This window comes from Lithobates pipiens, unplaced genomic scaffold (genome assembly GCF_037356315.1).
Source record: "Lithobates pipiens isolate NorthernLeopardFrog02 unplaced genomic scaffold, aLitPip1_a1.2 Scaffold_8, whole genome shotgun sequence".
In the NCBI taxonomy this organism is placed as follows: domain Eukaryota; kingdom Metazoa; phylum Chordata; class Amphibia; order Anura; family Ranidae; genus Lithobates; species Lithobates pipiens.
Window position 1 is genome coordinate 551,396,413 of NW_027507903.1, and position 10,602 is coordinate 551,407,014.

Below are 10,602 nucleotides of genomic sequence, written 5' to 3' on the forward strand. Positions count from 1 at the left end.
AAGGCACACTGATATTAGATTCCATTTTTCACCAGACAAGAAGGATGAAAAAACGGGCAAGCTGCAATCATTCTCAACATGTTTCGCCCGGAACGGGCTTCTTCAGGAAAAACTGATTGAGCAGCCACGAGAAACTGGGATAATAAAACAACAAAAAAAAGAAATATATATGAATGTTACCATAAATTGATGCATAGAATAACAAACAGTAAATGGAATAAATAAGCAAACAAAAGTACATTGATATTAAGATTAATAATCTCAATAGATTGAATAGTATAAGGCAGATGCATAATGTATTTTGAGTAATCTTCACTACAATAAAAAATATATATATCTCACCGATGCTGCCAATGCTCCACATATCAGAGAGAAACCAAACGGTAATTATTTTTAAATTTATTTATTTATTTATTTATTTTATTTTTTCTGTGTGATCTGTAAATCTCTCCTATCTTGCCAGTGCTCCAGCTGTTTAGGAGTTTCTGAGTATTCTATTGTATTAATTTTTGGAAATTACTTGAAATTTGTACATGCGACTTCCCGCCTGTGTTTTGAATTGGGTCTCTGCATGGGCGTCCCGGGGAACTAGAAATATTTCTGTTGCGACCTGTCAATCAATCAGCGTCTCAACCTTTTATGTTCCCCACGCCAATGGGATTTTGTATTGGCTGGCACTGGCTTTATGTTAACTCTTGCAAGCTGTCTCTTATTTTGGCTGCTTTCCTGTAGTATTACAGAAATTAGGGAATACAACAAAGCATGCTAATTTAGGGATGTCTGTTATTGTTTCCTTCTTTGATCTGCCGAATTAATAGACTATTGACCCTTTCCTAAAATGGCCGTTCCGGCTTCTTACGCCGTGCGCAGCACCGTTGTGTGACAACACGATTGCGTGCTTTGTTTTGGATTTTCCAAAATGGCCGCTGAGGTTGACACGTATCACGTCCTATGCGCGGAGCCGTGACGCGATGTCCGCGCATGCGCACCTCTCTGTGAATTCGCCGGTTCCAGCTTCTCTTTCCCCTTGCTTTGTCTCCGCCCGCAGCTCGGCGGTGACGTCAGGCGCCGCCGAGCTGGAGGGATTTAAAACCTCTGAGTCTAATCAGTTGCCTCTTGGCAATTGAAGTGACCAGACGTATACATTGAAGCAGCTAACTATAGGTAAGCCCACTGAATATCTTCACTACTACTTGAATCCCTTATGATTTTGTGAATGACCCATACTAGTGAGTCTTATTGAAGGCGTTTCCTTATGTGATAGTGCATTCACTCCTTTAATATAATATACCCTTCTTATAAGGCAATTTCTTTTCTCTTCATTTCAGCCTTACTATGTCGGTTTACAACATACTATATGGATTTGGATCTCTGATCTATTACTGAAATTAAAACTACTTAATTGTAATCCCTATTGATTCAACTCCACCATTAAGGTAACGATTACACCAGGTTACACCCATTGCTATCTCCATTTTTGGCCCCCTGTTAATTGGGTGCAATATTTCTTTTTCCTTTCCTCTTTGCTTCATTACTCTATTATTGTTATTTCTCTCTGCAGACTCCCAATAGGCGGAAAGTCTTTCTTGTTCTGCGATTTCATCGCTAAAATGACCATACTCTCTTTGATAATACTCCAAAATAATTACCGTTTGGTTTCTCTCTGATATGTGGACCATTGGCAGCATCGGTGAGATATTTTTATTGTAGTGAAGATTACTCAAAATACATTATGCATCTGCCTTATACTATTCAATCTATTGAGATTATTAATCTTAATATCAATGTACTTTTGTTTGCTTATTTATTCCATTTACTGTTTGTTATTCTATGCATCAATTTATGGTAACATTCATATACATTTCTTTTTTTTTTGTTTTATTATCCCAGTTTCTCGTGGCTGCTCAATCAGTTTTTCCTGAAGAAGCCCGTTCCGGGCGAAACATGTTGAGAATGATTGCAGCTTGCCCGTTTTTTCATCCTTCTTGTCTGGTGAAAAATGGAATCTAATATCAGTGTGCCTTCTCTTGCAAATTAATGTTAAATCTTTTTTTTTTGAATTGTTTAAATTATAATTGTGTGTAGTATGAATAAAATTGTAACATTTTATATATCAATTTTTCTCTGCAAATATATTTTTTTGATTTGATACCTTTAAAGTCCCAGGGGTTGGTGATCCCCCAGCCCCTATTTGGCCCTTTTCTTTTCCTTGTTGTATCTGCTCTGCCCACTATGCTTGAATAGGAAAAAATCTTTTGGTGCATTGGTAACAAAAATGAAGTCAAACTTTTTTAACTCGGTGAGTTAATGCCAAATAGCTACATTTTGGTCCCCTCTGACCACAGCACTTTCTCCAAATGTTTCTGTAAATCATTTAGATGTTCATTGACATGACTGTACATGCACCTTCTTAAGGAGGGGGACTTGCTGTGTTTATAGGAAGAAAAATGCTGACCATGACCCTAAGAACACCATCCCTACAGTCAAGCACAGAGGTGGAAACATTATGGTTTGGGGCCGTTACCCTGCTAAAGGTACAGACCGACTGTGCCGCATTGAGGGTCCAATAGACGGGGCCATGTATTGTAAAATCTTGGACGAGAACCTTCTTCTCTCAGCCAGAATACTAAAGATGGGTCATGGAGGGGTCTTTCAGCATGACAATGACACAAAGCAAACCACCAAGGCAACAATTAGTGAATCAAGAAGAAGCATATTAAGGTTATGGAGTGGCTTAGCCAGTCTCCAGACCTCAATCCCATAGAAAATGTATGGAGGGAGTCGAAACTTTGAGTTGCCAAGCGACAGCCAAGAAACCTTTAGGATCTAGAGAAGATCTGTAAAGAAGAGTGAACCAAAATACCTCCTGTGATGTGTGCAAACCTGGTCACCAACTGCAAAAAACATCCTACCTCTGTGCTTGCCAACGATGGTTTCTCCACCAAGTCATGTTTTGCTTGGGGATCAAATACTTATTTTACTCACTAAACTGCTTTTTGAGTTGTGTTTTATATTCCGTCTCTATCATTTAAAATACATCTATGATAAAAATTATAGACCATTCATTTCTTTGTAAGTGGGCAAACTTACAAAATCTGAAGGGTGTCAAATAATTATTTCCCCCACTGTAGATTTTGAGTTTCTCATTATACACATTAGTTCGAACACTGTGGATTAGTTCTACACAGGAGGCATTATCTCTTATTTACAGTTTGTTCAGATGAATGTTCTTAATAATATACTGTAGGTAAGACTGGTACATTGAGGACTTTACATATTTGTGGTGTGTTAATGCACGTTATGTTAATTGTTAACGTTCACTGCGTTAAGGCAGCCCAATTAAAATGGATTGGGCTACCAATGCACCTCAACAGACAACAATGTATTGCCTTAAAGCAGGGGTCTCCAAACTTTCAAAACAAGAAGGTCCACTTTACTGTCCTTCAGACTTTGAGGGGGCTGGACTGTGGCCGGTAAGAGCAGAAAATTACTCCCATTGATGCTAAGGCAACAGTGCCCCATCATTGGAGTCAGTGGGAGGAATCGTGCCCTGAGGGCCAGATAAAGGCAAGCAAAGGGCCACATCCGGCCCCAAGCCATATTTTGGAGACCACTGCCTTAAAGTAATTGTAAATGTTAGGAGGAAAAAACTAAAACAACAAACATATTATACTTACCTGCTCTGTGTAGAGCAGCCCTGAACTCTCTCTTCTCGAGTTCCCCATCGTCACTCCTGGCTCCTCCTTACTTTGGGGGGCACTCGTACATGCGCACTTCTGAGCCCTGCTGTGTGTCCATAAGACAGAGTGGGGCTCAGCTTTGCCCCTGCTCCCTTGTCACTGGCTTTGATTGAAATCTTTAGCCCTAAATACAAACCACTAGGCAATCTTCACCTGAGCATCTCTTGGATCACCGTTGCCAAACCCAATGGAGTGCTGCCCTTGCGGGTGAAGTGTGACTGCAGTTGACGCAGTGTGACACTGACCATTCCTTGAGCCTTGGCATGCTGCAAAATCAGTGGCATCCAAAATGTCATTTTACTGTCCCAGTCCGCACTGTTCACATCTCGTGTCGCTTTGAAAGCAGAAAATAAAAATGACATCCGTTCATCATCATCCCAGTCTGCAGGGTAAGGCGGGGCCATAATCACTGTGGCTTAAGGGGTGGACCTAACAGGAACAGGCAATAGAAGATTGACATGTGTAATTTAAAAAAAATAAAAATAAAAAAAAAAGGTTATGAATACTACCATTTACAAAGATGGTGATTTTTTTTTTTTTTTACTTTACAGCATTAAAAACAGTCAGAATGGGTTAGATTCTAAAAGGGACAGTTTACCCAAAGTGGAGTCCTTAAAGTGGTTGTAAACCCTTACAAACCACTTTGACCTACAGGTAAGCCCCACGGAGACCCACCAAGAAGATGGATGCTCGGAACTACAGGGGACAGCGGTGACTTCACTGGCTCCTGTGTCAGGTAAGTGACACATAATGGACTACTATGCGATGCATAGTAGTCCATTATGCTTTGCCTTTACAGGGAATGAAAGAGGAAATAAACCCATCAGGGTTTACGTCCTCTTTAAAGTGTTACTAAACCCAGTAGCTGCATTCACTATATGGCTCCATGTGCACTGGAGTTCAAAAAAGCTTTTTCTGGACACCAGATTGCTGCCAGAAAAAGCTGGTTGGAAAACGCGCTTTTAACAGCATTTTGTATTAGCGTTTTTTTTTTAGCGTTTATAATAAAAATACACAGAGGACACTCCAAAAATCCCACAATGCATTGAAAAACTAGAACGCCGAACGCTAACGGATGACCATTGCACAAATAACTGATCCAGAACTTGCAGAATGTTTGCAAAGAAAGTTGATCTGGAGTCATGCAATGTAGACTTGCTGCAATTGTGCAACAAACTTGTGAAGCCCGACAAGTCTAGCAATAGCTTAGCAAGTCATTTTCAGACTTGCAGCTCAATTGCTTGTTATCTGGGTATAAACTACTAAATACCTTTTCTCATCAGCGGTATATAGCAGTCTTGTGACTTCTATCAGTGTCTGGTTAAAGCTTGTCGGAGGAGTTTTCATTTTACTCTGACTGTCCTATGAGGCTGCATGACCCCTGACTCTCTGTCTGGACAGTGCCGATTGGCCCTGTACTGATCACATGCACCCTCCCAAGAAAAAAAAAAAAAAAAAAAAAAAAAAAAACACCTCTCTAGCAATAAACACCAAACTGAGCATGTGCAGAGTGACCCCAAAGGCTCTGTCTCATCAGGAGATGGACTGGGGACAGTACAAGAAGGGAAGGATCGTGGATGATTAACCCCTTAGGTTCCACAGCGAGTATAACAAGCATGTTTTACTACATATACAGACCGATTTTACTGTTGTGGGTTTAGTAACACTTTAATTTTAGGCGGAGCCGATTCACTCACAAGCTTCTTAAATCCCCCACAGAATCAAGCGCAGAAATATCTTTGCCACAGTTCCTTGCATAAAAATATGTGAGCAACACAGCAGGGAGAACGGGTCTTTATTATGGCTGGCTTGCACATCTGGGAACAAGAAGCACAGAGATCTCACCACTGGAGTATCTAACAAACATGGAGACATCAGTTCTAAGTGGGCTGTTTCTTAAAAATAATTTCCTGCAAAAGTCTGCTGCTGAGCAGACAGATGTGAGGCTGGTATCAGAAAACATTTAAAACACTCAGTCTGACTTGGGCTCCTTTCACACTTGTGTGACTTGGGACTGCAAAGTCGCATGACAAGTCATACCCCATGATTTCCAATGAGTACCATTCATATCTGTGCGACTTCAGAGCAGTTCCTGCACTACTTCGAGTATACAATATAAAGACATTAGTGCAGTGCAATATAAAATAAAGAAAGTCCATCCATAAATGTAAAAGAACTACAAGTCCCAAAAAGGACATAAGGAGGAACAGATTGCAATTGAGATCCAGAGCATTGGGAACCTGGATCGAACCCTTTTATTTGCGGATTCCAATAAGATTAAAAAAAATTAAATAAAAAAGACAACAAGTTTGAATATAAAATTATCTTAGATTACAATATAGAAAACAAAAAAATTTGTTATGAAACATTGGGAAATCTTAAAGAAGGATAGAATTCTAGGTACAATGCTGCCCCACGCCCGAGATTCATTTACAGAAGACCCTCCGAGACGTTTTGGCCCAGAGTGTAGTAGAACCCCCCGTGGTTAAAGATGGATTGCCTTTTTGTTTGGATTTTACGCTTGTGGAAAATGCCCTGCATGCAGGTAACGTAAACCTAACCTTGAAAAAGGATTTTGTCTCCACAGCCACTAACAGAAAATACCCTATAAAAAAAATCTTATCACATGTGATACAGTGGGGGTCATGTACATGCTAGAGTCCGATTGTGAACTCCAGTATGTGGAGAGGACATCAAGACCTATGGGTGTTCGCATGGTTGAACATAATATCCTCTACATTCTGTAAAAAACGCTGTCTAATCCCGTCTTCTCTGATCCTCCCCTTCTTCCACTACCCCTAATCCATCTCCTGATAAGACTGAGTCTCTGCACATGCTCAGCTGGATCCCTTTCACACTGAGGCAGTTTTCAGGTGTTTTAGCGCTAGAAATAGCGCCTATAAAGTGCCCGAACACTGCCTCCCAATGCCGCCTCCCAGCAGCTTTGGGGCGGTTTGGGATCGCTGTATAGAGCGGCCTGCCCAATTAAATGAATGGGCAGCGCTTCCGAAGCACCAGAAAAGCGCTTATGAAGCATCGCAACATGGGCGGTTTTTAATCCCTTCTTCGTGTATTGCTAGAGAGTCTTTTCTTGGAAGGGTGCACGCAATCAGCATAAGGCCAATCAGCACTGGCCACACAGAGTCAGGGGTCCTGCAGCCTCATAGGACAGTCAGAGTAGAATGAGAGAAAAAAAAAAAAAAAAAAAAAGAACTGCCTACAAGCTTAAACCAGACACTGATAGAAGTCACAAGACTGATATGTACTGCTGATGAGAAAATGTATTTAGCAGTTTATATTTACTAAAATAATTGCATTTACATGTTCTGTGGGAGACCAGATATAGTGAATGCAGGGTCCTGGGTTTAGTAACACATAAAAGGTTAAGTACACGAAAACACCTCACCTAGTAAATGAGTACAGTTATAAGATAATACCCCACATAAACACACACAAGACAGCTGCAGATTGAAATCTAAATATCAGGTATGCATGGAATTAACCTTCAGCCTAGAAATGCCAAGGAAACATTTAGAGTCATTTAATATTTTGTATCCTTTTTAATAGAATGAGTAAGGCAAAAAAAAAAAAGAAAAAGAAGGACTATACAACCACTTTAAAGTGACTGTCAGGGGCGTAACTATAGGGGGTGCAGCAGTCGCGACCGCAACTGGGCCCTGTGATGCAGGGGGCCCATGCAGCCCCCTCTACATATGGCCGGCAGCAGCATAGGCAGCTAGGGGTACCAGTGCACCATGAACACGGGTGGCTGGAGGTGGAGGGTGACTAGCAGAGCTCCATGCTCGACTATTGCACTGGCTGCTCTTTAGTTGTGTATTCCCCGCATGACCTATGTCCTCGGCCAGCTCCTCAGAGTACCCGTCTCCTGCTCCATGCATTGCCGCTCAGTCCGATGTCTGTTCTCCCCAGCCAGAGTCCCGCCCCCACTGAGTCCGTCCCACACTGCACTGCATACTTCTCCCGGATAAACAAACTAAGCACACAGATGCAGTGCAGCCCTATGAGGTCCACGGAGGACACTGCAGGCTTGTTTGCCAGCCCCCCTCCTCCCCCGTCATACACAGATGATGAAAGGTCTTTCTGGGAGATAGGGGAGCTATTCTGATCGCCCGTCCAGCACACTGGATGGAGCCCAGGCCAACATGGATGAGTGCGCGGCCTACAGCTTGGTCATGGTGAGTGAGAGGACCCCATCCCCCACACACCAATACATACCCCCTCCATCTCCACCTGGGGACAGGGACCCCTTCTCACGTGGGGACAGGGACCCCTTCTCATCTGGGGGCAGTAACTTCATCTGCCCTGGAGAAAGGGACCTCATCTCTTCTGGGGACGGGTCCCCATCCTGCCTAGGGACAGTCCCCCAATGGGGCACCTAAAAATAAAAAAATAAAATAATAATAATAAAAAATAAAAAAAAACTACTGATACCAGTGGTGGAACTATAGGGCTCACAAAGGTCATACCTGTGACCACGCCCTGGAGTTCCACCGCCGGACTCGGAGGGAAGGGCCCTGGCTGGGGTTCAGGGGGGCCCTTCATGGTTTCTTGCATCGGGGCCAAGAAGGTTCTAGTTACGCCACTGGTGACTGTCGCTTGGTGTAAAAGATGTAGCAAAGCAAGAACTGCAAAACAAGAGGCTTTACATTTACCTATAACACTGCGATGGCCTGTAGAAACTTCACAGGGGTCACACTTCCAGGAGTGTGGAATGCCTGCATCCCCTGCCGCCTACTGGGGTTCCTTATGCTGAATGATACGCCATGGCTGTGCCCTGTAGTAAGGCAGAGAACACACACACCCATAATTCAATCATGCAAGTTATAGATCAGAGCATATATGTACATGTATACTTATACAGTGGGTATGGAAAAGAATCACCCCTTTAAAATAATCACATTTTGTTGCTTTGCAGCCTGAAATTAAGACAGACACAGTTTTTGCTTTATCTAGCTATATTTACTAGTGCAACTTACAACTTCCAAGTGAAAGGCATAAGACCAAAACGGGTCAGAAATCTTTTTTAGAAATTCTAAAAGAGAATCTTTGAGTTGGAAAAAGGATCACCCCCTTGTGTCAGTATTTTGTTGAACCACATTTTCCTTTAAATACAACCTTCAGCCTGTTGGGAGGTCTCTACTAACTTTGCATATCTAGACTTTGCAATAGTTGCCCACTCTCATTTGTAGAACTGCTCTAGTTCAGTTAACCACTTCCTGACCGGCGCACGCCGATGTACGTGGGCAGAATGTCGCGTACAGGTACGTCCAATTTTAAATGCCGCCCTGCCATCGTGAGCGTGCCCGCGTGACGGTTGGGACCCCCGCGAGTCCGGTCGCGGGTCCCGCGGACTCGATCGCTGCGAGCATACCCGCGATCGTCTCATGGGGCGGCTGAACGAGGAGATGCCATTGTAAACAGCATCTCCCCGTTCTGCCTAGCAACAGGTGACGCTGATCTCTGCTCCATGTGATTGGAGCAGAGATCAGTGTTCACTAAAACAAAGCCCAGCCTCCCACAGTTAGTAACACGCCCCTAGGAACACTTAACCCCTACACTGTCACCCCCTGGTTAACCCCTTCACTGCCAGTGTCATTTACACAGGAGTCAGTGCATTTGTATAGCAGTGATTGCTGTATAAATGGTCCCAAAAACATGTCAAAAATGTCCGATGTGTCCGCCCTAATGTCACAGTCACAATAAAAATTTGCTGATCGCGGCCATTAATAGTAAAAAAAAAAAATTATTAATAAAAATGCCATAAAACTATCCCCTATTTTGTAAACGCTATAACTTTTGCGCAAACCAATCAATAATCGATTATTGCAATTTTTTTTTTTAACAAAAATATGTAGAAGAATACTTATCGGCCTAAATTGAGGGAAAAAAATGTTTTTTTTAAATATAATTTTGGGGGATAAGCAAGCGGTGGAGAAGTAAGCGAATGAGCAGTTGTACGGTCGGAGGAGCAACTGCGTGAAGGAATGCAGGAGGAGCAAGCAAACGGCGGTGCCACTGGGAGGTGCGGGGAGCCGGCGGTGCCGCTGGGAGGTGCGGGGAGCCGGCGGAGGCGCTGGGGAGGTGCGGGGAGCCGGCGGAGGCGCTGGGGAGGTGCGGGGAGCCGGCGGAGGCGCTGGGGAGGTGCGGGGAGCCGGCGGAGGCGCTGGGGAGGTGCGGGGAGCCGGCGGAGGTGCTGGGGAGCCGGCGGAGGCGCTGGCGGAGGTGCGGGGAGCCGGCGGAGGCGCTGGGAGGTGCGAGTGGTGGGACTGATGACAACAAACTCTCTTCTTTTGCATATCTTGCTGTTCTGCTTAGTGAGTGATTTCCTCTCACTTCCTGTTCCCCTCACTTCTGACAATCAGACAGGAAGTGAGAAGAAATCTTCCCAAGGCAACACAGGCAGCCATAAAAAAAAAAAAAAAAAAAAGTTCAAAGGGATATGTGCATGAAATAATGTTGTTATAATGAAGTAACAATATACTGTACCGGCAACACCGGGTATCACACAGGACGAGTATGAGGACTGAACACAGAACTGTCATCACAGATGACAACAAAATGGGACAGAGCAACACCAAAGTGAAAGTGTGTGGGGGGGGGGGGGGGGGGGTGTGTGTGTGTGTGTTATGAGTAGACCATGCAGAGTGTATGACAAACAGGAGAAGGACTGACAGGACAGACAATACAGAGGACAGTGTCCCGCACACTCACCCCAGGCTCTTCTCCTCGTATTGCTCCCTCTAGCGTTGTGCGCTGTTGATCCCTCTCAGCTTCCGTACACATAGACAGCCCACACTCCACATGATTCATAGTCCGAGCTGCACGGGCGCCATCTGCCGGC

General features: G+C 43.8%; 1 protein-coding gene across 4 annotated transcripts in view; it reads right to left on the reverse strand.

Moving 5' to 3' along the window:
- Positions 1–10,573, reverse strand: part of CHMP7 (charged multivesicular body protein 7) — a 36,779-nt gene extending 26,206 nt beyond the window's left edge. For 2 of the 4 annotated variants that reach the window (XM_077469883.1, XM_077469880.1), the window contains exons 1-3: positions 10,473–10,573; positions 8,414–8,535; positions 3,894–4,169 (exon numbers count right to left, since the gene is read on the reverse strand). In XM_077469883.1, the coding sequence (XP_077326009.1) occupies positions 3,894–4,144 (251 nt within the window). In that variant the 5' untranslated portion in view covers positions 4,145–4,169; positions 8,414–8,535; positions 10,473–10,573. Of the gene's footprint in view, positions 1–3,893; positions 4,170–8,413; positions 8,536–10,247; positions 10,272–10,472 lie in introns of those variants that run through there. The other 2 variants (XM_077469882.1, XM_077469881.1) reach the window with 2 other exon arrangements.
- Between the last annotated feature and the right edge of the window lie 29 nt (positions 10,574–10,602).